Below are 24,014 nucleotides of genomic sequence, written 5' to 3' on the forward strand. Positions count from 1 at the left end.
AAATTCTGGCGAAGGTAAAAAAAGTTAAAAAAGAGCTTTGGTTTGTTTAATTTTCTTTGAGCACTTTTCAAGTACTTTTAAGTCGCGAGATTCTTAACTGCCCGATGACCACAAATTTTTCATTAGATTTTGGGGTTTTCGTTTCTTATTTTGGGAGATTTTCCGTTGATCCAAGCTAATTTTTCGGCCCCATCCGTCGATTCGCAGTTTTATTTGTATAAATACGGTTCTGATTTACTTGTCTTTAAAACTTTTTAAGGGATAAAGGCACTTTGTTTTGTTTTGTTTTGTTTTTTTTTTCTTTACTTATGGACCGATCTACTTTTACGGAAAGGAGAAAGGACAAATTTCATTAAGAGCTCCTCCATGGCCAGACGGCTGTTCAGTGACACGGTGAGATCTGGGTACGAGATTAATATAGAAGTGCAAAGGGCCGAATCTCATCGTGTAATACCCGAGCTTCTTTCATTAACCCTCCTTCCCAACCCCCCCCCCCCCCCCCAAAAAAGAAAGAAAAAAAGAAAAAAAAAGGACCTGGGCAAAACATTTTCACAACACAAAGAAAAATGCACTTGGTTTTGTTTTGTGTCATTATTTCATGATATATTTTATTATTTCATGACCGTTTGCTCTTAAAAGCATTTCTCTTCATCCATGAATAAAACAAAGAGAGATGCCTGACGCAAATGGATAATTTATTGGTACCAAGAGCAAGCGAGCCCTGATGATAAATACAGCGTTTGCAAAAAAAGCGCCGTAAAAGAGTGATAAAGGCCTGATGCTCTGCTGCTTGGGCCGGGTGGCGTTGTATGGACAGGTACAACAGTTGCGTTGCTGTATTTGTTGTATTCTAAAAAAAAAAAAAGAAAAGGAATAATAATCAAAGGTAAAAACCAAAAGAGAGAGAAAAAAAACCGAAGAAACAGGTGTCAAACTTTCCCACGGGAAAAGGCTTTTTCGCTAGCACACAATCGCTTGCTGAAGCACTTGTTAAAATGTTAAAAGTGACCTGCTTCCCAGCCATTCTAAGGTAAAGAAATCATGCGCTCGTCTGATTACACGATTGCTAAGAACCTTAGTATGTTGATAAGGACACTGGCATGTCTTTTGCTCTTTTGCTTCTGATGGGAGAAGTTGAAAAAAAAAAAATGCTGACCTTGTTTCGGTAGCACTAAGATACTTCGTGTCACTGACATCACTGCTGGACCAACTTTGACGGTGAAAGTGTAATCTCCAGAGTCCGATTCTTTCAAGTTTCTTATAATGAGAACAGTCAGCCAGTTTTCTTTCTTTGTAAAAGTGGTGTGGAGGAGCACACGCCCATAAACCGAAGGTAGCATCGGTATCCCACTTTTCTTCCAGCCCATGTCTTTTAGCTAAACTCACAACGAATAAAATAACAAGTTCACTTCATGGGATCATTAGTCGTAGACGTGGACAAATATAAATCGAGCCTTTGACAAATGCTCTTTCCCAAGCTGTTAGAAACCCTTGAAGAACTTTACTACAGGTTTCGGATTCAGAGCTCAAAGTAACAACATGCAAAATCAAAATATCTGTGGCGCGGGAAAACGCGCGTTGAAATGTCGTGATTGGTTTCTACATCTGATTGGTTGAGCAGGTGGGGCCAGTTTTCTGAGCCAGTCACAGAGCATTGAAGTTTAATAAGACCATCGCAATGCGGCTTTAATAAGACTCTCGCATGAAATTTCCCCTACCACGGATCTTTCTCACATTCAACAAGGGTAATTTAATTTTTGCAAACCAACTCACCTGTGCTTTGGGTTCACCACCTTTCACTGTAACATTTATGTTCACCACGGGTTCTCCTTCGTGAAATCTCTGGTACACAGCGTGCGGTTGAGCTATCAACCTTGGCTTGACTGGTATAGTGAAAAGTAAGGCAATACACAATTTCTATGAATAAAATTCAGTTTTGCTGCATGCATTGGAGAAGCAAACAGTCTGCAAATGTTTGCAATCAGTGACCGTGGGCTAAATTTTTAAGAAACTAATCTCAAGGTCTTAGGCGCAATTTTAACAACTCTATTTAGTTCTGTGTCCGTTTTCCTCGCGTGAACTAATTTTTTGAAAGGCAGCTGCTCATCAAAGCACGATGTCGGCCCTTGGCTCTCGCGATCGCCTTTATCTTTGCACATGCGCAGTCCTTCAATCCTTGTGCTCACGAAAGGAACCGCTTCAGTGAGGTTTAACCGTCTTGATAAAGTGTTGCGAGTAATTGTAGTGGCTTATAGAAATTTTCAGACTGCTGAGTCATGCTGACTTTCATACCGTAGAACTTTCCAGAACATTTTATCAAGTCACGTACTTATTATGTGATACTACTGAAATAGTTCCTATGTGAGCTTTTGGAATGTTCCAGAACATTTTGTGAATATATGTAGAGACTCGTTTATGTGTTAGTAGTAGTTGTTATCGTCGAAGCCACGACTGTCTCGAAAGTTTTACCGAGAGAGAGTTATTGCGGACGATTGCTCGTTTCAAGGGACTTGAGAGACAGCAGTGAGATAATGTCAGTGGTGAGCTAGGATATAGACTGTGTTGGGCTGAATTAAGTTTATTAACGATAAGTATTGTACTGCTTTAGGATTCGCCCCTTGTTAAGAACGTTACTCGCTGTTTAATAAAGTAGTCGAGTTTGTGGAATTGTAGCGTTTTTCTGTCGGTAGGATCATACCGTAACAGAAGTATTAAGAATTCTTGAGAAAATTTATCGCATTTCATCTCCCTTACTTCGCCATTAATTAATATGAAACCCAACCAATCTTTATTGAGGCTAAATCGGAAATCTAGTAAGTTGTTTATTGGCTCAATACTTACTGATAACTCTGACTTCCACTTTCTTTTCATACTGGCAATACTTTCCCCTGGCCACAATCCTGTATGTACCCGCGGTCTCAAAACTGATCCGAGCTAATTTAAGTTTCTTTCGGAAAGACGACGAGCCATACCTTTCCCCTGATTGAATAATAAATTAAAAAAAAATTGTAAGTAATGAAACATTTACCCGGATTAATTGTTTTCGAACAGTGCCTGATTGCAGCAAAATAGGAAAATAGCACGAAAAATTATACGTTGAACGACTGATCTCTGGGGAATTAAGCAAGCCTGGGAAAACATCACTTAAAAATTAAATTTTCGTCCCTCCAAAGTATATTAAAAGTAACTAAACGTTTGCTCTGTCTCTCTCTATCAGAGAGTTCCAGCTAAAAATATGTGAAAAATTTTTCCGTCAGTGATCCCATTTTCAGAATGCGCAAATTAAGGGATATCAAGTTGTTAGTTTGGAATAGGACGGCCAGGAAATGTACAAAGTTTTAAAACGCACGTGCTGAGCTTTTGTTTTACCAATTAGACCTTTTGTTTGGCCTCGTCTTCGTTGCCGTTGCCGTCGTGGTTTGCTTAGCTAGGGCCCCTTTTCAAATTTCAGGGCCATACTGATTCGCTCACCAGGGAATGTGAATCCCTCCGTATTTGTGTCTATTAAAGTTCTATTGTGATACCAGTCAACAGTAATTAGCGTTTTGTCATTCTCAATTTTTACTTCCAGTATGTCGCTCACGTCTTTTACCGCTAAATGAGGAGATGGTGTTACCCAAGTGATTTCCGGCACGTCTGAAGAAGCAAAACAAAAATATAAGGGTGAGTGAATATACGCAACAAGTAGTTTAAAATTCATAGAGGTCATGAAAGGCAACTCGAAGGGTTTCTTTTGTTAAACGAATGCAGTTGTTTAATTCAGACATTTAAATGTGACGTAAAATATTTAGTGTACACATGGTTATCTTGCGTCAAACAGAGATAAAGCCGTGTTGTGAATACCCTATTTGCTATAAAACTTATAATAAGGCCGCCGCGATTGACGTAATGTGATGAAAGAGGGAAACATAAGTTGTAAATTGGTTCCAAGTTTCTAATCATATCGTCATATGTTCCTGAGATTTCACGGCAACCAAACTCTATTATTTTACACTCTTAATTGGCGAGAGATCACTTGAAAGTAAACTGTTTTCCGAGAGATTACAAACAAAAAACCGATAAAGGTTTTGACTAAAGCTTTTCTAAACGGATTTCAGCGAAATGACTAAAGAAAATTCATCGAAGAGCTTACCTTCGGTGACAAAAAGTCGAGTCACGGCTCTAGCCAACCCAAATCGATTGCTGACTTCTGCCTCATAAATTTTTCCCGAGTCATTGACTTCGGGGTTATAAATAGTCAAAGTGACGGAGTTCCTAACATTACGCCCTCGTATCTTTTTGTTTTTTATATATTTTATCATATACCAATCAACTCTCCAGTAATGTGGGATCTCATGATTGTTGTCATGCAAGGTGACGTTCAGTTTCACTGGAATTCCTACGCATGCGCCGAATGTTTCTGGCAGCGAAATGCGAGGCTCGTCTACATGGAAAAATGAAAACAACAAAGAAATTAACGTCTACTGAAAATCACATACTCCAAAAAAAAAAAAAATCAACAACAATTTCACGAAGCTTGTGGGAAAAGCTCTTAGTTTAGTTCAGAAATGGTGTATCACAGTAAGTTGCGAGTTCTTGAGATCGAATTGAATTAAGGTCAGCGAAGTTTGAAAATTGCAACATACGTTTGTGTGCATTTACTTAACGGAAACAGTTCAAAAATTGTCACATTTGCGGTTCTCCTTTCTTTTGAGTTAAGGTACTCTTGTTAATGAGTTGACATGTTGGAAAGTGCGGGACATGCACTTATTATATTAATTGAACAAGGTTTTTCTGGAGAAAAATTGTCCCCTTTAAGGTACCCGCTAAAAGTGCCGATCTCGAGTTGTTTACGCGTGCCAATTTCAGACGCACCCTTTGTCTGTGGAAGGAAAAGCACTGGAGACAAGTTTGTGTCAACTGCTAAGGAAAGCTTCGACAACATTTAAAACGTTTTCGAAAATTTTGGGAATATCTATGACACTTTGAAGCGTCTCAGAATTTCACGAAAATTCTACCACTAGGAAAGCTTCTAAATTCTTCGTATTTCTTTCGAAAGTATTCGGAATATCAATGGCAAATTTTCGGACGTCTTCGGAATGTTAGCACAGCGGGCCAATACTCAAACCTCTCACCTTCATGTCTTAATTCTATATTTGCTTGGTTCCCTACATTGCTCCCAGGAACGTACACCTCAACCTTGTATGTTCCCAGGTCAGCGGGTGTTATTCTCTCAATCTCTAACACGTGACTTCCAGTAAAATCATCTCCGTAGTAGGCTTTGTCGTATGACCGGTACCGATCGCGAGCTCGGAATCGGCGTCCTTTCTCGAAAAAGTCATTGTCATTTTCAACCTTCATCGTGTATAGTAGTGATGTTTGCCGATCTGGGTCGCTAACGTGGTAATTGAATATTTGAATCCATTTTTTTCGCTCTGGATCAAATTTGGACCACTTGATCCGATACTTTTGAAATTTTCCTGAATAAGAAAATTTTTATATTAATGAGAAAAAAGTGAACAAAACTTTCATATTATGAATTTTATTACGCTGTACTAATTGTTTCTAACGTTTAATTTATTTCACTGGGGAAATTTGAAAAGTGAGAGCCACGAAGCAGGACCTTCATATTGTTCCATACGAGTAATATATACACTTAAGTCTTTGAATTCACCACCGTTGTGTAAGAATTCATTTGAAAACTACTGAGATGTACTTAACTTGCTTAATATCGAGCTAATAAGGAGCTCAGACAAACATTAAGACTTACTCATCGCCCTGATGAAATATGGTTTGACGAATTCTCGATGCACGGTCGGGGAATAATCCTTATAACCATCAGGCACTTTCCATACATTTTCAGGCATCGCATACGATGAGAAGCACTTGTCGACGCTATTAATGAAGTGGTCATATCCTTTCCGTTGCGCAAGTTTCGAACAGTAGTAAACCACACGCTTGTCGTCCTTAATATACCCTAAAAAACGTTGGCTCCATAAACGTTCTCCTCTGTAGCTCCTCGGTACCATTACTGTATAGTATGCTGTGGTGTTTATTTTCAGGCCGGTCGAGAGAGAAGCGAGATAACAAGAGTTATCAATTAAAAGTTAAATGGAATTTTAAATGAATGGACAGGGAAAGGTTAAAAGTTTTGAAATAGATCGTGGAATAAGGAAAGATGTCGTCCATTTTTGGGAGGTAACCGAGACACTACGCGCTTTTTAATAGGTCAAAAACCATTTGTTAATTAAAAACTATAAAAAAAATTCTCAATCGTGACTCGTTATCATTGGCCCAATTTAATATATATTTATCATTTTTATAAGTACTAGATGGATAGCTTACATGCACATCACTTATTTCATTGGATGTCAATGGATAGTGTACGCGTCATGCCTGTGTAATAGGACAGTACGCGTCATGTGTGCGCCCTGTTGCATTGTCGCTGAGTTCACTGTTGTTTTTTCTTCGAAAACGTACCAATGATGTATCATTATTCATCACTTAGATATCTACAATCATTATTCATCACTTGGATGATTTATTTGGACCCAACTTAATGACCAGCTTCTAGTTGGCATGTTAGCTCATTTGGTAGAGTGCTACATCGGTATCGCAGAGGTCATGGGTTCAAATCCCATACGGGCCTGAACTTTTTCCAGGTTTTCTTTCAACTAATAGTTCAGTATTGTTTATAAGTGCGAGGATCTCTTATATTCCTTTCTTCATATATATGATTTTCATACAACCATTTTGGCTGGTTTCCTTCTTAAATTTATCCATAACCATCTTTGCCCATCTCTAACAGGACCTCCTATCGTCCAATTCTACCTGTAACCATAACTTGTAAATAACAAATTAGACTCCCGCTTCACGATCGTTCGATTTTGCCAACCACTCTTACGATTTCAAACCGAATTTTACTCCACTCAGTCCCATGAGGGTCTCAATAGGGTTAAACGTTAGCCGTAAAACGGCATACTTTAACATACGGATACAACTTACGTATTCCTAGAATGATCACACCGACGGACGCCACAGAACCGCTGACATAAACGACTGCAGGCTTGCTCCAGATAGGCTTCCCACCATCATAGGCTTGATCTACTCTTTGTTGTATTATAAACTGTGGGACTTCTATGTAAACAAACAATAAAGGACACAGGATATAACATATTTTGGTGAAAAATTGACAAGTACTATTAACTTCAGTATTAAAAATACATTTGATTTGCATAGGGTCTTTTACGTGGTTTGGAATTGCTCATCCTTCCGTAAAAAATTTTCTGCTAAAAAATTTCACTAATACTATTTTTCTTGTGAGAAAATTAGTAAAGAAAGAAAGATTGTAAATTTTTTTTTTCTTTTTAAATTGATGATCCTTACAGTATGCAGAATGGATGTTACATTTTCACCTACAAATGGCCCATATCGCAAAAGAGTTTTCTAAAGTTCAATAGTAAAGCATCGGTTCTCGAAATCCTGAGGTCTGAAGTTCGTAGGGAAGGCGAAACCTCCGAGGCTTCCATGTCGAATAAACATGGCCAACATCCAGACCCTTTCAAAGCTTCCGATCCAGAAGACACCTTACTTAAGTTGAATAGTGAATTGTGTGCCCTTTTTTACGAGTTGAAAACCTTGAGAATCACGAGTAATAGATGTTGGTCGGCAAGTGGCCACTTAAGCCATATGAGGAACGGCTCTCTCAGTACTTATTCAGCCATAGATTTACACTTTTTTTTTCTCAACTGCAAGTAAATGTCGCGAGAGCAATAGACATTCTGTCCGATGGACTAAGATTTCAGAAAGAAAACTACATCATCCAGATTTCTTACCTAATGCTGCGGCCCAAAAACCTTGAGTTTGAACCATCCAGGGACCCCCTTCAAAGTCTGTTGGTGGTTTCTTTCCTGTTATGATGAAAGTGGATCTATGTCAGCATGTGAGCAACTGCACACCCACCCGTCCCCTAGCCCAACATTAACCCAAATATATCAGTCGATTGTTGCCAAGTTGGGGGGGGGGGGGGAGAGGGTAGGTTTACCGCTGTTCAGATACTGACATTGATCCATGAAAACATTACAATGTTTGAAACCAAGTTTTCTACGTTTCAATACGCTGTTACAAGTTTTTTCAAGATGTCAAAAGTCGCAAATTTGATTCGTACCAATTTTGGCGGTGATAACATGGTGCCGATACACCTCTGTTCCATCACTCAACCTTCCTTTGCACACAAAATGTTTGCCACTTTTTGATTTAAGGGTGCGCCGTTCATCAAGGAAGAGAAGGGGACCTCCAGATGCTTTGAACTCCTTGTTAAATGCATCTTGCACCCAAGCCGTTTTACTGAAATCTAGGAGCTCCCTGAAAAAAAAAAAGGAATTGAAGGAAAAGTTTTGATCGTTTACTCCGAGGAAAGAGGATAAGGAATGTGAATGAGGGTGGAGGGGGGGGGGGGGAGGGGGGAGGGAGAAAGAGAGAGAGAGAGAGAGAGAGGAGCTTGGGGTAAGTAAGCTTCTTACAACAGATATCGATCATTCCTCCAAGGGATACCATCGTCAGGTGGCTTTCCGCATGTGAAGATAGCCGTTTTGTAGTATAAATTAATGGGCTCTCGATGTTTGTTTTTATCTACTCCTGTTTCCATCCTGACATATTCCACACGTTCGCTTTCTATGTCTGTGGCGAAGAGAAAAAACAAAGCCAAACGATTTATCTGTGTTTTTCACAAGATTGCCTTTCATTCTGAAGAATCTCAGGTAAGATTCCATCACAGCCCAATATTTTACTCACCGATAATTTTCTTTTCTACTTTGTCTCGCAGAGATTCACCTACAAAGCAGAAATAAAAGATTTGAGGTATTTCTTTGAGTTATTGATGCCTCGTAATACTGCAGGAGCTAACAGAAACCCTTGAGGTAATTCTAAACTGTAAGGGCATCGTACTGTGCTCCCCGGTACTTCAGGGCGAAAACGAGACCATGAGTACGTTTCCATGCTTTTACTTCAAAAGAATGCAGACAATTTAGGATATAAACATAACAACATATTCAATCCAGGCGATCAAGGGAACATGGGAACTTTGCAAAATTTGAACTGAGGACCATATTTCGCAATGTTTGAAATGTGTGATGAGGAGGGAGGGGAAAGGAGAAATGGGACAAGAGAAAAACATAGGCATTAGATCATTTAAGGGTAAAAGGAAACTTACCCCTCCCCCCTCCAAGGAGACCCTTGGTTTTTTTTCCCCTTCAATCGAAAAATGGTAGATAGCTATATACCACTAGACACACATAGATTACCAAGAATTTCGAAAGAGTTTTGAAAGATATTTATGTTCGATCAAAGAAAAAATTTTTTAACTAGTTTCACTCCAGAGAGCTAGGTGCATTTAAATATAAAATAACAATATGCTAAAATTTTCCATTTTTTGAAAATACGTGTAGGATAAAGTTCCATCATTTTACTCACCAGCATCACAGCCGTAAATTTCAACTCTCATACAGATCCAGTTGTACCAGGTAACGGGGACAAAACGAACGTATCGCGCGCGAATTCTCGGATTCAGGTATTGTCGTACTGTGTCCCGAGAATTCTTGTTGGCGACGAAATACTGAAAGGAAAATAAAATAGGCACTGACAACCTTAACAACACTAATCAAGCAATGAATCCAGACACTTGTAATATTCTCTTCTATGTAACTTTTTCAAGAGACAGTTATATTTTGATGGGCGTATGATCAGTTATTTGTTAAGACACAGATCGCTGTGTAGTCTCTTAGTTAAATGTTAGAAAGAAGTAGAGTAAGTTTGTAGACGCTAGATCGGGAAAACACGAGTGAGCAAGTCACGATTGATTGTTGATTTTAGCTCAGTGTCTGATTGGTTGAGAGGTTGGCAGCATGCACATCGGTGTAGGTCTTGATGAGTGGTGCGAATTTCCTAGATCAATCAAAGTTCAAACTAAAGCAAAATCAATGTAATCCATGATCACTCACAAATCAATGCTCTAAAAACAGAAAAAAAAACCAATTGTTTTACCCTTTCTCGTTCTTCCCAGGAAATCACATCCCATGAAAATCCATCTAAGCTGTAATGTACTAAATATCCTGTCACATAACGGGCTAAACCCCTGTTCGAATGTCCTTGGGTTGCAAAACCGTCAATAAACTTCTCTGACAACAAGTCGACCTCTGATGGTAGAAGTTTAAATAAAGGTACATGAGACTGAAGATTATTCAAAAATTTATATAAAAAAATTATCATTTAATGTTTTGTTATCTAACCTACTTTCCGCAACTTTTTTCTCACTATTCTTTTGTTAAGTTGTGAATAATACAGATAAGATGGTGGTAGCATGTTTTTTGAATTAACAATTGGTTCATACGTCAGCGTGCGTTCATCGAGATTTGAAGCACGCGGAAAGTTTGGAGAGCACGAAAGATGCGTAAGAGTTGCTCGAGGCGTAGCCGAGAGCAACTCTAGCTTCTTGGGTGCTCTCCAAACTTCCCAAGTACTTCATATCTCAATGAACACACAGCTGACGTATGAACCAATTGTTTTATAACATTTCAACCCGATGGAAAATTTTTTTCGCGAGGGATTTGTTTGCTGACGTCATGAGCGTGCACACTAGGAATATAAAGCACGCTCGTGCAATGGAATTTGATTAGACAAATTTACTTGCTATGTAAAAAGATCTTTTAGTTTCTCTGGGGCTCTCTCGTTACCTATACTTCATATCTTTTACACCCTGTTTTCATTTCTAATGTGTTAGATAAAAATGTTCATTTTGTTATACACTTTAAATTCATTTTTGTACTTTGTACAAATCAGAACTAAGGGTGACAGAAGAACTGTCGCGACATGTCCCATATTTTATTGAATATAAAAGATTGCTTTTAGTACCAAGGAGAACGGCTTTTAAATTGGTTGAAATGAAATAAATATTTTGAACCAGTAGGCAATTGTTATAACAAAAAATAACGATACACTTAAAAAGACCGCGGGCGTTAAAGGATGGCAAAGAATGAAACGGATTGCTAGCAGAGCGCTTTTCGATTAAGTGTCATAAAAGCAAAACCAGAGTAATCGCAATAGCCAATCAAAAAAAAAAAGGAAAATACCTTTTGGAGCCAATGAAAACTCAAACTAACAACATTGGTTTCAATTTTGCATCTGATTGGTTGAGATAGTGGTGCGAGTTTTATGGACCAATCACAGAGCGGAGTACAGCAAAACCATGCAATCTCGGATTACTTTAGTCATTAATTGAAGATTGCTCTAAGTGACAGAAATAACTTAAGCTTGATATTTTAAAATGCGAAATTCGTGACTCTGCTTACCTAAAAACTCTTTTGGTAAAAAACTCTTGTATTTCCGGTTAGATTGTGTGTACTCGTAGTTTTCTAGCTTCTCAACGCACCATCCACCAACAACATTAAGGCGTCCATCTTTACCTTTCGTGTTAAGCTCCCTTTTTTTGACTGTTGACGCCTTTATTTGGTTGTCACGGATTCTGCGAGACACCATTCCCAAAGATGAAGAACATCCTAGCAAGAAACAAACCAACAATAAGCAGATTGCCATTAATCTTTTTTTTTTCGATTTGTTATTATTTTTGTTAATTTTGGTGAAAGAGCAAATTGATTGGAAGTTTGTGAATTTAATTAATGGAGGACTTGCAGATTTTTGACATTTTAAAAAGCAAAAATTCCTTAAATTATGTTCGGCACTTCGGCGAACAGTATGAAAAATTCGTGAATTTAAGGAAAATGCGTCTGCTAACGTGCTGAATATGAAGAACTCTCAAAATGATGAAATCTTTGTTACTTTCTTCTCTAACATTCATCATAACTGTCCGAAAATTATTAAATAGCAATTGTAGATTTAAAGTTCTCAACCACGAGTGCAATTAACTTTATTTTCATTTCATTAAATTTTTTTTACGACAAAATATAATGAAGAACTATTTTTTATTGGCACACTTTCGTTAAATTGTGAAGTGAGATGTGTTAAATTTTTTTTTCTTTGTTGAGAGGAATCTAGGATTATTCATTCAGTAGTTTTGTGCGTCAAAACATCCAATCAAACAAGTCCTATTTCTGAATAGTGTGGAAAAAGGAACGGGCTTGAAGAACTTTTAACAACAAAAGTTTTCCATGTTTATTAACTTTGACCGCACAAGAATTAAGGCATTGCAAACTATTAAGGCCGGCAAGCTAATTTTAGTTTTATAATCAATCTTTGTTCCTGAGACAACACAATATATAAGCAAACAAATATAACTAATGAATATAACCTGGCTTACGCTTCCCTCCTAGCGGCTTAGGCAATCCTAAAATTTAAGAATATTAAGTCAGTGTGCAGTGTCTTAAACATGGTGAAAACCAGCTGATCTTTACTTGTGTTGTCCTACCTCCTTAGTAATATAACTTTTTTTGTTTGTGTGACCGAGCTCTGAAGATAAGGAATTTTAAAATAGATTTGTTTGGCAGGGATGTCTCGGAAAATTCAAACTGTCATGAAACTTTGCTGCTTTTGAGCATCCTGGGTCAAAATGTGTGGGTAGCTTTGAACCTAACGATGCTAAGATTACTGAAGTTGAGTACACGAGGCTAAACTGCAAAGCTGTGGCAGTATGCTGTCTTACGAGGCGTGTTTCACGTCCTTCATCCCTTGTCCTAATTGTCAACGAACTTGCTAGTACAAGGTGTCGCCATAAATCAAGGAGTTATTCCACACCACTTTGAAGCGTTTATTGAGACCCAAAACTAACTCTCATTTGATGGAAGATACAAAATTAGTTTGGGAAGATTTAAAAGGAGCCAAAAATTGTCGACAATAAACCAAAATGAAATTTATACCTTTGTTCAGTTGAAAGGTTTCCTGCCTTATGTCCTTAGGTATGAGCCTCCGCAAATACTCTCGGCGCGCGAGGGGCTCTTCTTTGAATATTCCTTACGCTGATTACTAACAGTGAGGCAACTGCCCCAATTTTTAGACATCTATTTATTCAATTCAGCTGCCGTAAGGAAATATCTCCTGCATACAAACTGTAAACGAGTTTGTGTTTCGCCTCCTTCGACCCCGCGAAGAAAAACGTTTACGCTAGTTGATACATTGATATCAATTTCAAAGAGCAGTACGTACCAATTTCATTTCCCCATATGCTTATAGCCACGCAGCTCTCCTTTTTCTTATTGGGGGATTCCTTGATCCAGAGGGACCTTGCGTATATGGTTGGCATGATTTCCACAACAGCAACACACTGATATTTAGGGTTGTAGTCAATATAAAGGCCCTAGCAGATGTCAATATGAAAAAGCGGTTTTTTTTATGGTGGAAAACATGACCGTGGGTTCTTGCGGAGTACAAAAAACAAGTAGAATCGAGCATGCGCGTGAAATCTTTTTCGCCCTGTGCTTGATTTAATATTGAAATTAAACTTATTGAGTTGTTGAAGTAAATATGTTAGTATTCCAAAGTGAATGGAGGTGAATAGTTGTTTTAGCCTATACTTAAACAGTGAGATAATGCAGTACAAACCAACCAGTGCTGGCCTTCAACGCTATCCACTGTTAAGTACATTAGAATTTACGATGATACGCATCATGCTCAATGATTCGTCTCGGGGATTATTCGACAATATTCACTGATCGTGAGGCGAATAATTATTTTAGTATAGTTGCTAAGGTGCTTTCGAGTTCTGTCGTAAATTAGTTAAGTTATTGAAACCATTCTGTTACAGTTGCTTTGGGTTAATGGTATCGAGATAGCCAGCCACTTTCCGGTTGGAATTTAGCACGTTCATCCAATTCAATCAACAATTACTTCATATCTTACTTTGAAAAGTGTTACGCCAAACTTATTAGTATCTTTTGTGCATACTCCTCAGAATTGAATTTTCTTCAATCGAGTTTGTTAATTTCTGTGTAACATTGACAAAATGCAACGCAAGCATTTTGAAATATAGCGCCCCTGTTATAATGACCTCGCGCGAGGTACTTGGGACGAGATGTAACGCAATCCTCAACTAATAAGAGTGTGGGCATCTTTACGGTCTCCGGAGTAATTTTATCGCCGCGGTCGGCAAAAAATTTCCATCGCCGGACCGGGCACACCTGCTGGCGATTTTCGCCGATCGCCGCGACCGGCGTTAAAAATCGCCAAGTGTGTCGCCGGCTTTAACCGAGATATTGGGATTCGTGATATTTCGTCTCAAATACCTCCGTGAGCCTGTCATGCACTTGGTTATAGGTTCCAAAAGGACTCCAAAGTTTTCCATCGAGGCTTGAAGACAGAATCAGACGAAGCGATGACTTGTCGCTCAGGCACTTCAATGATGGGCCTTCTCTCTTTGTTTTTCCAAGAACCAGTATTCGTGTAATAGATTGCAGCTGCGCCATGTCGACGCGCAAAAATACGGAACTATGTCTGGGTGCAGAACTGCTCTGTTGAATGGAACACACAATGACATCAGAAGTACAGAAGGAGTAAGAGACACACGGATATACAGGGCTGAAAGACAGATAGGTAGACTAACGTACGGTTAGCCAGACACACCATAAAACAGCAGAAAGTTTTTCTGCCTGTCTGTTGGTAAGAAGTGTAAGGCGAAACAAGAGACGTTCTTCTGTTGCGACTTGCCGGCTCGCTTGTTCCAAAATTTTACTTTAAATTAACAAAAAAGCTATAGATAAGTCCTGGAAAAGCTCGGATATTTTGGCAAAAGGCATGACAACTTTAGCTCAGCTCTATGTTTTGCACTCTGATAGAGCACGCTTCTTCATCAAATGACAGCGCGAGTTATATTTGAACTTTGTTATAAAATTACTTAGCCCACGGCATCAGTTGTCTTGAATTGAAAGAAGACCTCACCGTACAAAAAAGACTTTGTCCAGGTTCACCAAATGCCAATTTATTGCGATCTTTTAGCTTCTTTTTGTCAATCGTCGCCCGGTGGAGTTGCATGCGGCCAAAATTGACAGAGTAAGGTGACCGTGATCCGCCATAAGCTGGACGAGCCCACATTCCAGTAGACTCCATTTCATCTGCATATGTGATAGAGTACGAAAATTCTGTTTTTCAATAAGTCTACACCTACCAATAAGTATATTGATACCGACAACATAGAGACCACAATTCACTACGCTTAAAAAAAAAATCATGTAGGACAGTAGGATTGTCAATAAAGTACGTTGTTATACATGTTTTTATAGAAAATATTTTTCAGCGGACTCAGTAACCAAAACTGAGCTCATGTTCCTTCATTACATGACATCTGTATCAAAAAGTTTGCATGTTGAAAAAATTTCAGGTCGGAACCTAAAATTTCTATCATGATTTCCCTCCAAGACTACATTGTTTGCAAAAGAATATATATTCTGGTGATAAAGTTTTTTCCCGGTATTCCCGAAGTATCAGATTTAAAAGGCTGCTGGTTATTTTTTCTGTACTCTTTAGGGTTTAAAAAGAAATCACTTGTCTATTACACCGTTATGAAACAAACCGTTATCAAATTCATTATTGAAGAAAATAAAAAACACTTTTCAAAAACATGTTTCGACAGTTCTTCTGCCATCTTTAGTTCTAATTGATACAAAATACAAAGTTGAATTTTAATTGTATAACAAAATGCTGATTGGACAGAACAAACAATAGTAGCAGAGCAATGTATACAATCACAAGGGAAGTTTTAAATTAACATGATAAACTTAATGATTAGAGTAAGTTGCTCCCATAGAATGTGGATAGCTTCTTTGATTTTAAGTTGGAAAATTGATGAAGCGTGACTAGAAGCGTGACTAGAAGCGTGACTAGAAGCGTGACTAGAAGCGTGACTAGAAGCGTGACTAGAAGCGTGATCTAAGATCACGCTTCCACAACTTTTCCAACTTAAAATCAAAGAAGCTATACACTGCCCAATCACACTGGCATAACGCGTACACTGTCCAACTACAATGGTTTGACGGGTACACCAGATGTAAAGCTTTTTGTCCTACCATCCAATACGACACTTGGCAGGCAATCCTAACATATATACCCTCTGTATTTTTTTTCAGCTTTTGGACATTTTAGGTGCTATTTCTATTTTTCAACAAACTTTGGTGGATAACAGGGGCGAGGCCGGCTTTTTGACCCGTTGTAGTCATTTTTTGTAGCGCGCTGACCTAAACCCTTGATGTTACGAGATTTGCTCTTGCTGCGTCTTTGTCATTTAAGAAATCGAAAGTATGTCGTACAGAGAGTATAATTTTTCTCTCAAACTTATATTAAAATCATATTAATCAAAATCAAGCGGGCGAAAAAAAATTGCAGGCCTGAGCTAAAGAGGCTTGTAGGCTGGTTACGCTCCTTATAGAGCGGATATTCAGTTCGTTAGTTTAACGGCAACTTGTGCCATCAGTGGATCCTTCCTGTAAGAATTAACTCACCTGTACAACCAAATAGGTCTAATCTAATGCACGTTACGGAGTAAGGCAGCCTAACGGTTGGAATCCTTACGAATCTACTTGGAAAAATTCTAGCAGCGGACCAAAGTTTTTTAGATGGACTCGGTGCGTTTAGCTATGGGAAAAAATGCAAAATTGAATAATTCACTGAAAGTTTATTGAACATATAGTGTAATGATATGGAGTAAAGGTAGAATATTGGATTAGAGAAAGAAAATAAGAGAAAAGAGTGGAAATTAAAGAAAACGGAGAAAATAACAAATGAAAGAAATAGGAAACTTTGAAGATTGTGTAACAAGGTTGATTGAAATTACGGAGAACCGAGTAGTGAAGCAGTATAGAATTGAAGGCAACGAGCAAAAGAATTGAACTGAATCAGAAACAAGTGGAAAATCTTGGAAGAGGAAGGTCAAACTAGTCTCAAAGTAGTTAGGTTGGACATTGAAAAACTTGTCCGTCTTCACTCTTTGGCGATGAGTGAATTTGCGTGGAATCGAGTAGTCTCAAGACAGCTTCCTTTCGGAGTCATCGGCGTTTTCTTTTTTTTCAAGGAAAAAGCTTGATTAAGCGGTATCCGTCTTTCCTAGTTATAAAGATAAACCCCCCTCCTCTCCCTCGTCACTTTTCCCCAAAATCACAGCTAGTCAGTGTGTGGAGGAGGAGGGGGGGGGAAGGGGAGGGAGGGGGGGAAGCGGTGTGGTGAGGATTCTATCGAGAAACGTGCTCCTAATGAGGTTCAGCACTTTGCTCCTAAAAGGCCTCTTTCCACTCAGGAGAAGAAATAGTACCATGCTACAAAATGTCAAGGAAAGTTAAGGAATCATTCACGGTTATCCTTAATGGACAAGTCTCCCAGGAGAAATAACGTTACTAATGATAAAGCTGGCAGCGCCCGTGGGCAAATAAAGCGATTCCTGCGTTCTGATTGGCTACTAGAGGGGGCATGGGCCCATCTTGCCTGCTCGGGATTGCCTGCTTTGATCCCGTGCAGGTAAGCCAAATCCTCTTGTACGGTCTCCAATCTTAATTTTGACGTTTGCTTGTCAACATTTTGAGCCTATCAAATTACGTTATTTTTTCAATTTGTTTAAGGAAAAACGAGCACTCTCCATCGCAGTTAAATTTGTTTAAAAGCGCTCGAAAATAAATAAAAGAGAAGTATTTTTTGTATATGATAAATCCTTCATTGACCAAGTTCGATTGCGTCCCGGTCCATAAAAAATAAAAAAGGGGGACTCGGCTGATATCCTACCATCTCACGCTTGATGACATACGCTCTGGAGGCTGAGCTGTTTAGTCATTAAGGACCTGTTTTACACGGAGATGGGGGCCCGAGTTAAGATAGGTAACCCGCCGAGGCGTGGTCGAAAATAACCCTGCTTTTACGCAGAATCTTGCAATCCTGGGTTGAAGTATCTAGAGACTGTTTAAACGCTTGCATCTGTTACATGAACACGACCCCGGCTGAGTGGATTATCCCATCGTGAGACCTGTACATCCGGCTGACAGGGTTAAACTACCCAGCAGACCGGGCTGCATGCCTAGACGGGTCACCCCACCTATCACGTAAACGCGATCAAGAAAAAAAAAGAGATTATATGGGCAGGTGGGTTACCCCACCTGGGCGGTTTACCTCACCTACTCGTGGCCTCTCACCTTCATGTTAACAGGCAAGAGTGTAAAGGGATTATCATCAAATGGACGTACCTTAATGCCTCTCCAAGACCGTTTGTCCACACTAAATCGAAGTTTGCTAGGACTCATGTTCTGACTATTCTTCCAGTCTTCATAACGAAATAAAACAACTTCCACCCTTGTGATGTACCTGATGTAGATCAGGTCGAATTCCAGCCAGTCTGGATCGTACCATCTGTCGCTTTTAGACTCCACGCACCATTTTCCCTCATGGCCCCTGCCATCGACTCCGTAATAATTTTTGTATGGCTACGAGAAAAAGAAAAATACAATTGTCACGATCGTGACATCATAGGAGGCACGTTTCATAACACGAATACTAAAGTCAAAATGTGCCGTCATTTATTGTCTTTCGGTTGCACCTCACTCCAGTTTTTGATTGGTTTAAGTCGTTTAGAAAACTCGTGCCACCCTCTCGACCAATCATATGCACGGTATAACCGATTGCTATTCAATTATTTGCATTTTCCCGCACGTGAGGTCGTTTATATGTTTTACCTTAATTTGCAATGGCTTCTTAAGATGCTGCACTACCTGTGGTGGTGGTTTTGATTAGACTATAGGATCAAAAAACGTAATGGTAATGGCGACAAAATACGACCTCGAATGCCTACAGCTATGCAACACTATCTTAAGTGCGATGCAATCACTGTGGTGTTTTCTTCGGTTTGCTAGCCTTCCTCGCTCCGTAATTGGTCTTGTCACGCAACATGGTCACGTCCTTACCATTGGCTGCCTAAACTGGGACCACCCTCTTTTAATTCCTTTCTTGTGATAAATCACAGAGTGGATAGTGTTGCGTGATTTCAAGTCATTCAATCAGATCTTGAGTTTCAATTCAAACTTTCACGCTTTCTTTTCGATGGTTTTCAAGTTCAAAATGTCCGGTGTAAATGAGTATCAGAGAGTTAGACATGGTGAAAATTGCCCACTTGGTAAAGACTTGGTTGCGTGACAAAACCAACTAACGTCTGCGAAAAGACTTGCAATGATTGCTTACTTACAGCTGAATTGAGCGTTACTTGCCAATATTGCACGTAAATCGGATTGACGAAATGACAAAAACCTAAAAACAGAAAAAAAAACTGAGTTGTTTTGAATAAATGATGGAACGAACAGAAATTGATTGCGACGAATATTGGGAAACAAAGGTCGCGTTCAATACTAAGCCGCCGTGGCTGAGGACCCGGGCACACTGTTACCAGAAAGGCTGAATGCATGCAAAAACTCGTATTCGCTTTTTTTTTCTATCAACCGGAGGGGAGGCGGAGGGGAAGGGGATTTTTCTCGTGTCGCGACGAAATTTACATGATTCTCCCAAAGATCTGTAATATTCTCATGTCCCCCCAGAGGCAGTTAATTGGCGGTTAACTTTCCCCCTTAATATTTAAGATCGACGGCTGATTCCCCACCCCCACCCCCACCCCCTGCCGATAAATAATAGCTGGGCATTTAAAGGCTTTTTGTTTTGTAAAGGGAAAAAATCTTGTGTGTTGCTTATTGAAAGAGCAAAAACACGGCCAGCGTAAAGTTTTCTCCTGTCCAAAATGGAACGAGATTCCTGTTACCAATTCAAAGAAGTATGATTTACACTTTGATGAATCTGGTGGGCAACATTTACTGAGTGCAAGAAGTTGACTAAAGTGTAAACTTCCATATATTATAATTAAACGTTACACTTCCAAAAAAATGAAAAGCGTTTACTTACCCTCGTATTTGACACCCTTTGGTTCCATGAGTTGTTTGTTTTTTATAGCCCATCCTTCAAGACACAAGAAAGACACAACATGAAGTAGCAAGTTGGTGTCGGAGAAAGGTCAAAGGTAGGAAATTATCAGACTTGATGCTTGTTTTTAACTCTCGAACCGAAAGAGTTGAGAAAAGGTTTGTACATGTCACGAACTCTCTCGAACTCAGGTGTGAAGCCATAGCGGAGTTTTAGAAATATTTGAAATATTTGTACGACCCCACTACTCACCGGACTCGCAGCCGTACAGCTCAAGACTCAAACACTGGCGTCCGCGCCATGCGTGAAGCTTCATACGGAAAAACCGCGCATGGAGAAGAGGGTCGAAAGACTGGTAACCAACTCTGGCTTTGTAGTAGTTCTTGCGAACAGACTTGTGTTCCCGGTTGCTGTGAAAATGCTGAAATGAAAGTTAGTGGTATGTACAATCAAAAAGACTTTTTATCATGGTGCCACTGACTCTTTATGAATAAGCTTTTCATGGATTGAACGAGATAGCTGGATATTGGCCGAGTTCTTTTTTTGCGTTTTTATGGACCAAGAGAAGGTCGAGGTCCATAAAAAAGTTAAAAAAGAACGAGGCTAATATCCAGCCACCTTGACCGAACCAGCTTAGTAAATAAAGGACTCATCAGATAGCAAACGGATTTCTTTATTAGGGATCAAGAATTACTTGTTTTATTTCGAGAGTCGGGAAAGACAGCTAACTGTGTTTGTAACACAATCAACCCAAGAGAGTAGTTTACGTTTTCTCTGTTTGACTGTCTTTCGCCATTTTTTGTGACTCCATCACTGACACTGTCCACAATTTACGAACTTGGTAAGTCCGCTCCATGCAATGATTTTCTTGCGCGTAATCAATGCGGGCAATACCGAGAATCTTCCCCGCTCGGGTAGCAAATCAGAACACAGGATATAATAAATCATTTCCTCCCATCTTCCATTGTTGACGGCTTTATTCCCTTAGATGTTTCTTCAGTTAGAAATATGTATTAGGAAGAAGTGTAAGGTATCAGTAGTGGTTATCACAACTTATTTATTTCCAAAGATCAGAACAATCGGATAACAACCATAGTGAAGCCGAGTGTGTATTGACGAGGTAACTCTCTAAGGTTAATTTTTCTCGTGTCGACTTGGAATTTGGATTGGCGCTTTTTGCGGAAGAGAGAAACCAAAGAGCCCGATAAAAAAAAACTTTTGTGGTAAAAGTGAGAACCAAACTCAAAGTAATTCTAGTTTTTTTTTTTTTTTTTTTTTTTTTTTGTGAGGTCATTCTGGCAGAAGATTCTGGAACGAAAGCCTAAAACTCATAGGTAGAGGACGAGGTGCTATGGCAATCGCTCTCACCCGTATGCCATCCTTTTACCCGATATAGAGGACAGATCTAACGATAAGAATCTTCTTACCCGAGGGTTACCATGTTCATCTTTGATCACAGTCCATAGTCGCCCATCTGGACTGAATTCCACACTATAATGAGTCACTCTCCGCTTCCATTCCGATTGGGCAGATCGGCTTTCACGCCAATTCCATCCCTCTATCAGAACACCTGATATAAGTTTCATTGCGCCTAAAAAGAAAAGGATTTCCAACCATCAACGATAACAATAACAGCGACAGTAACGTTAATAATAATGACGATGAAAATTGTAATCATAGTAATAATGTGACAGTATGACGCAGTCGAAATAAAGTAACAATGATACATTACTAAAAGAATTAATAGGAAGAAGGAGAACCGTTGTCTTAATTTGTTAAAACGTATTTGAGTTCCAAATTTAATTTGACCTCAGTCCGACCTAACTAATTTTAAATTACAACAATTTGTTTTTGGGATCCGATTGTTGACCGACGGTATCCGACGATTTGTACTCATGACTATATGAAGACTGAGTTTCTTCCGACGAGTCTAAGACTGTCCCAATCGTGATCTGACCTCAGTTTTAGACCCTTTTTTTTTAGAAACTCTTCTTTCATATAGATGAGAGTTTAAAATGGCACGAAGCTTTAACATTTTACACCGCTACTTTGGGCAACATTCGGAATTCATGTAAGCATATTCAAAAAATCGGGAAAAGCAGGCAGGTACATGTAAATCAGCAAATGTATTCCACTTTGCCGTTCGTCTGTTCATTTATTGATCACAGATGACTTCATGACGTTTTAACAGCAAAAATATAGCAATCGACGTACAATCAAGTTCGTCACCAATGTTCTTATGAGACCAAACGCACGGCAACATGGCACCAATTAAGAGAGCAAAATTCTTTAACTGATAGCGTCTGTCCTCCAATATATCATAGGCAAGAACCAAAAAAAATGCTTTTATCATTTAGCTATTGATATGAACAGTTATATTACCCAGGTCGACTTGGACCCATTCTTTGAAGGTTCTATCCTTTACGCACCAAGGGACACTCTCATTCACAACTCGAAGAGGGTCTCCAAAAAGATAATGTTCAGATGAAACTTGGATTTGCTGTCTGGGGTCGAAGTCTTCGCCCCTCAGTAGTGGTTTCATGCAGTCTGCAACCAAGAGATAAGTAACAAATGCTTCACCCAGTTGAGAAAAATATAATCCTGCCTTTAACGAGCAGATCAAATCAATTGAAACAAATGACTGGTATGCAAGACATTGACATAGCACGATTTCTCGCGATAGTCGTATTAAATAATTTTTTTAAATCATTCATTAACCAGTTTTTTTTGTCCTATTGTATTAATCCATATTAATTTTGACAGTCACTATCTGACGGTCCTGGGAGATGATTTTTCGTATGCCACAGACGAGCACAATCAAACCTGTATTGAGCAGAATCAAGGGACCATAAACTATATTTGGAATTCTACCTACATGGTGTGTCTTTCTTGATCATTGGAATCCAAAACTCAGCATCGATGACATGAGGAGATGAATTAAAGAGAAAAAGGAAAAAGAAGTGCGCAAATGCGCGCATGATGGAAATGAAAACACAACGGCGTTTTGTTTTTGAAATGAACAACAAAGGTTACCATCGCAACGAAATAAACATATCCGTCCACGCGCGCGCACAATAATTATGAAATGCGAAAAGGAGTGACGGGGAGAAAGAACTGAATTATTTGACCACGCAACATGTTTTTGTAAATATAAAAAAAAAAAATTTTCTTTCGCAGAAACAGTCGCATGTCCAACTCAGAAAAAGGATTATGAGATAATTAAATTATATCAATAACTGTGGATACATGAAAATCATATACGTGAACTGCGGTTTAATAAATGTATACGATGGCTATCTTCGCAGGAATGAACACTACCCAAGCAGTATTGAAAATAAGGCCTGAAAAAAATTCAGGCCTTTGCGGGATATGAACCTATGACTTATGCGATAACAGACATTGATTCATCGTTTCACGGGTTTATTGCGAGCCAACGTAATGACAAACTCCCAGTTGGCTCGTTAGCTCAGTTGGTAGAGCGCTGCACCGGTGTCGCCGAGGTCATGGGTTCAAATCAGGTAGAGGTCTGAAAATTTTCCCTTTAAAGGAAGAGGATCTAATTGGGGTGATGACTTTTTATGGCTAATGGTTAATATTTTGGCAATTTTACGGCTAACAGTTAACTCAAAATGATACGTTGAAGAACGGAGAAAATTTCGGGCTCTCATTTAATCTTCGTTTTCATTATGTTAATTATAACTGTAGTTTAGGCAAAGAATAAATAGACATAGAACATTGTTATTGTTTTTTTTAAGTTATTTCAGTGAAATCTGCCTTCCTGAGAAGATAAGACGAAAAAAAAAATCTCTATTTGCGTATTATTCAGTCATTAATGCAATGTCAAATTACGGTTTTTTCCGATTTTGTTTATCGGAATCTGCGATGGTTTGTTTTGTCGATCTTTCAGCTTTTTTTAATCCGTTCAAACCCCACTACTTACTTGCAAATTTATTATACCTTTCATTACTTCAGACTACTTGCTTGTTTACAAAACTAGTTTTCACACTGCACGAATTGTTAATTCATTGCATTTTTCATTTTCAAATTGATTACATACAATGCCATTCTTTCCACTTGCCTCTCGATTAGCTGACTAAGCGTGCAAAAATAGCTCTGTGCCAAATCTGTGACGTTTCTGCCTGTTATTGGCTGAAGTCACT

At 39.0% G+C, this 24,014-nt stretch overlaps 1 protein-coding gene across 1 annotated transcript; it reads right to left on the reverse strand.

The window, feature by feature from the left end:
* Positions 1-576: 576 nt before the first annotated feature.
* On the reverse strand, positions 577-22,874 carry LOC149034622 (uncharacterized). The gene is made up of 28 exons (XM_089194676.1): positions 22,730-22,874; positions 22,237-22,401; positions 21,282-21,445; positions 20,107-20,275; positions 19,837-19,890; positions 19,133-19,194; positions 18,141-18,377; positions 16,416-16,548; positions 14,860-15,032; positions 14,208-14,432; positions 13,132-13,282; positions 12,281-12,316; positions 11,325-11,531; positions 10,021-10,172; positions 9,451-9,592; positions 8,773-8,811; positions 8,502-8,658; positions 8,147-8,343; positions 7,815-7,889; positions 6,985-7,116; positions 5,750-6,022; positions 5,115-5,459; positions 4,133-4,423; positions 3,472-3,636; positions 2,842-2,979; positions 1,774-1,883; positions 1,157-1,376; positions 577-850 (listed from the first exon to the last, which is right to left on the reverse strand). Exons 1-28 carry the CDS (start codon positions 22,830-22,832, stop codon positions 696-698), a joined length of 4,470 nt encoding a protein of 1,489 aa, XP_089050802.1. The 5' UTR covers positions 22,833-22,874; the 3' UTR covers positions 577-695.
* Between the last annotated feature and the right edge of the window lie 1,140 nt (positions 22,875-24,014).

This window comes from Pocillopora damicornis, chromosome 14, assembly GCF_964200805.1.
Source record: "Pocillopora damicornis chromosome 14, jaPocDami1.2, whole genome shotgun sequence".
Classification (NCBI taxonomy): domain Eukaryota; kingdom Metazoa; phylum Cnidaria; class Anthozoa; order Scleractinia; family Pocilloporidae; genus Pocillopora; species Pocillopora damicornis.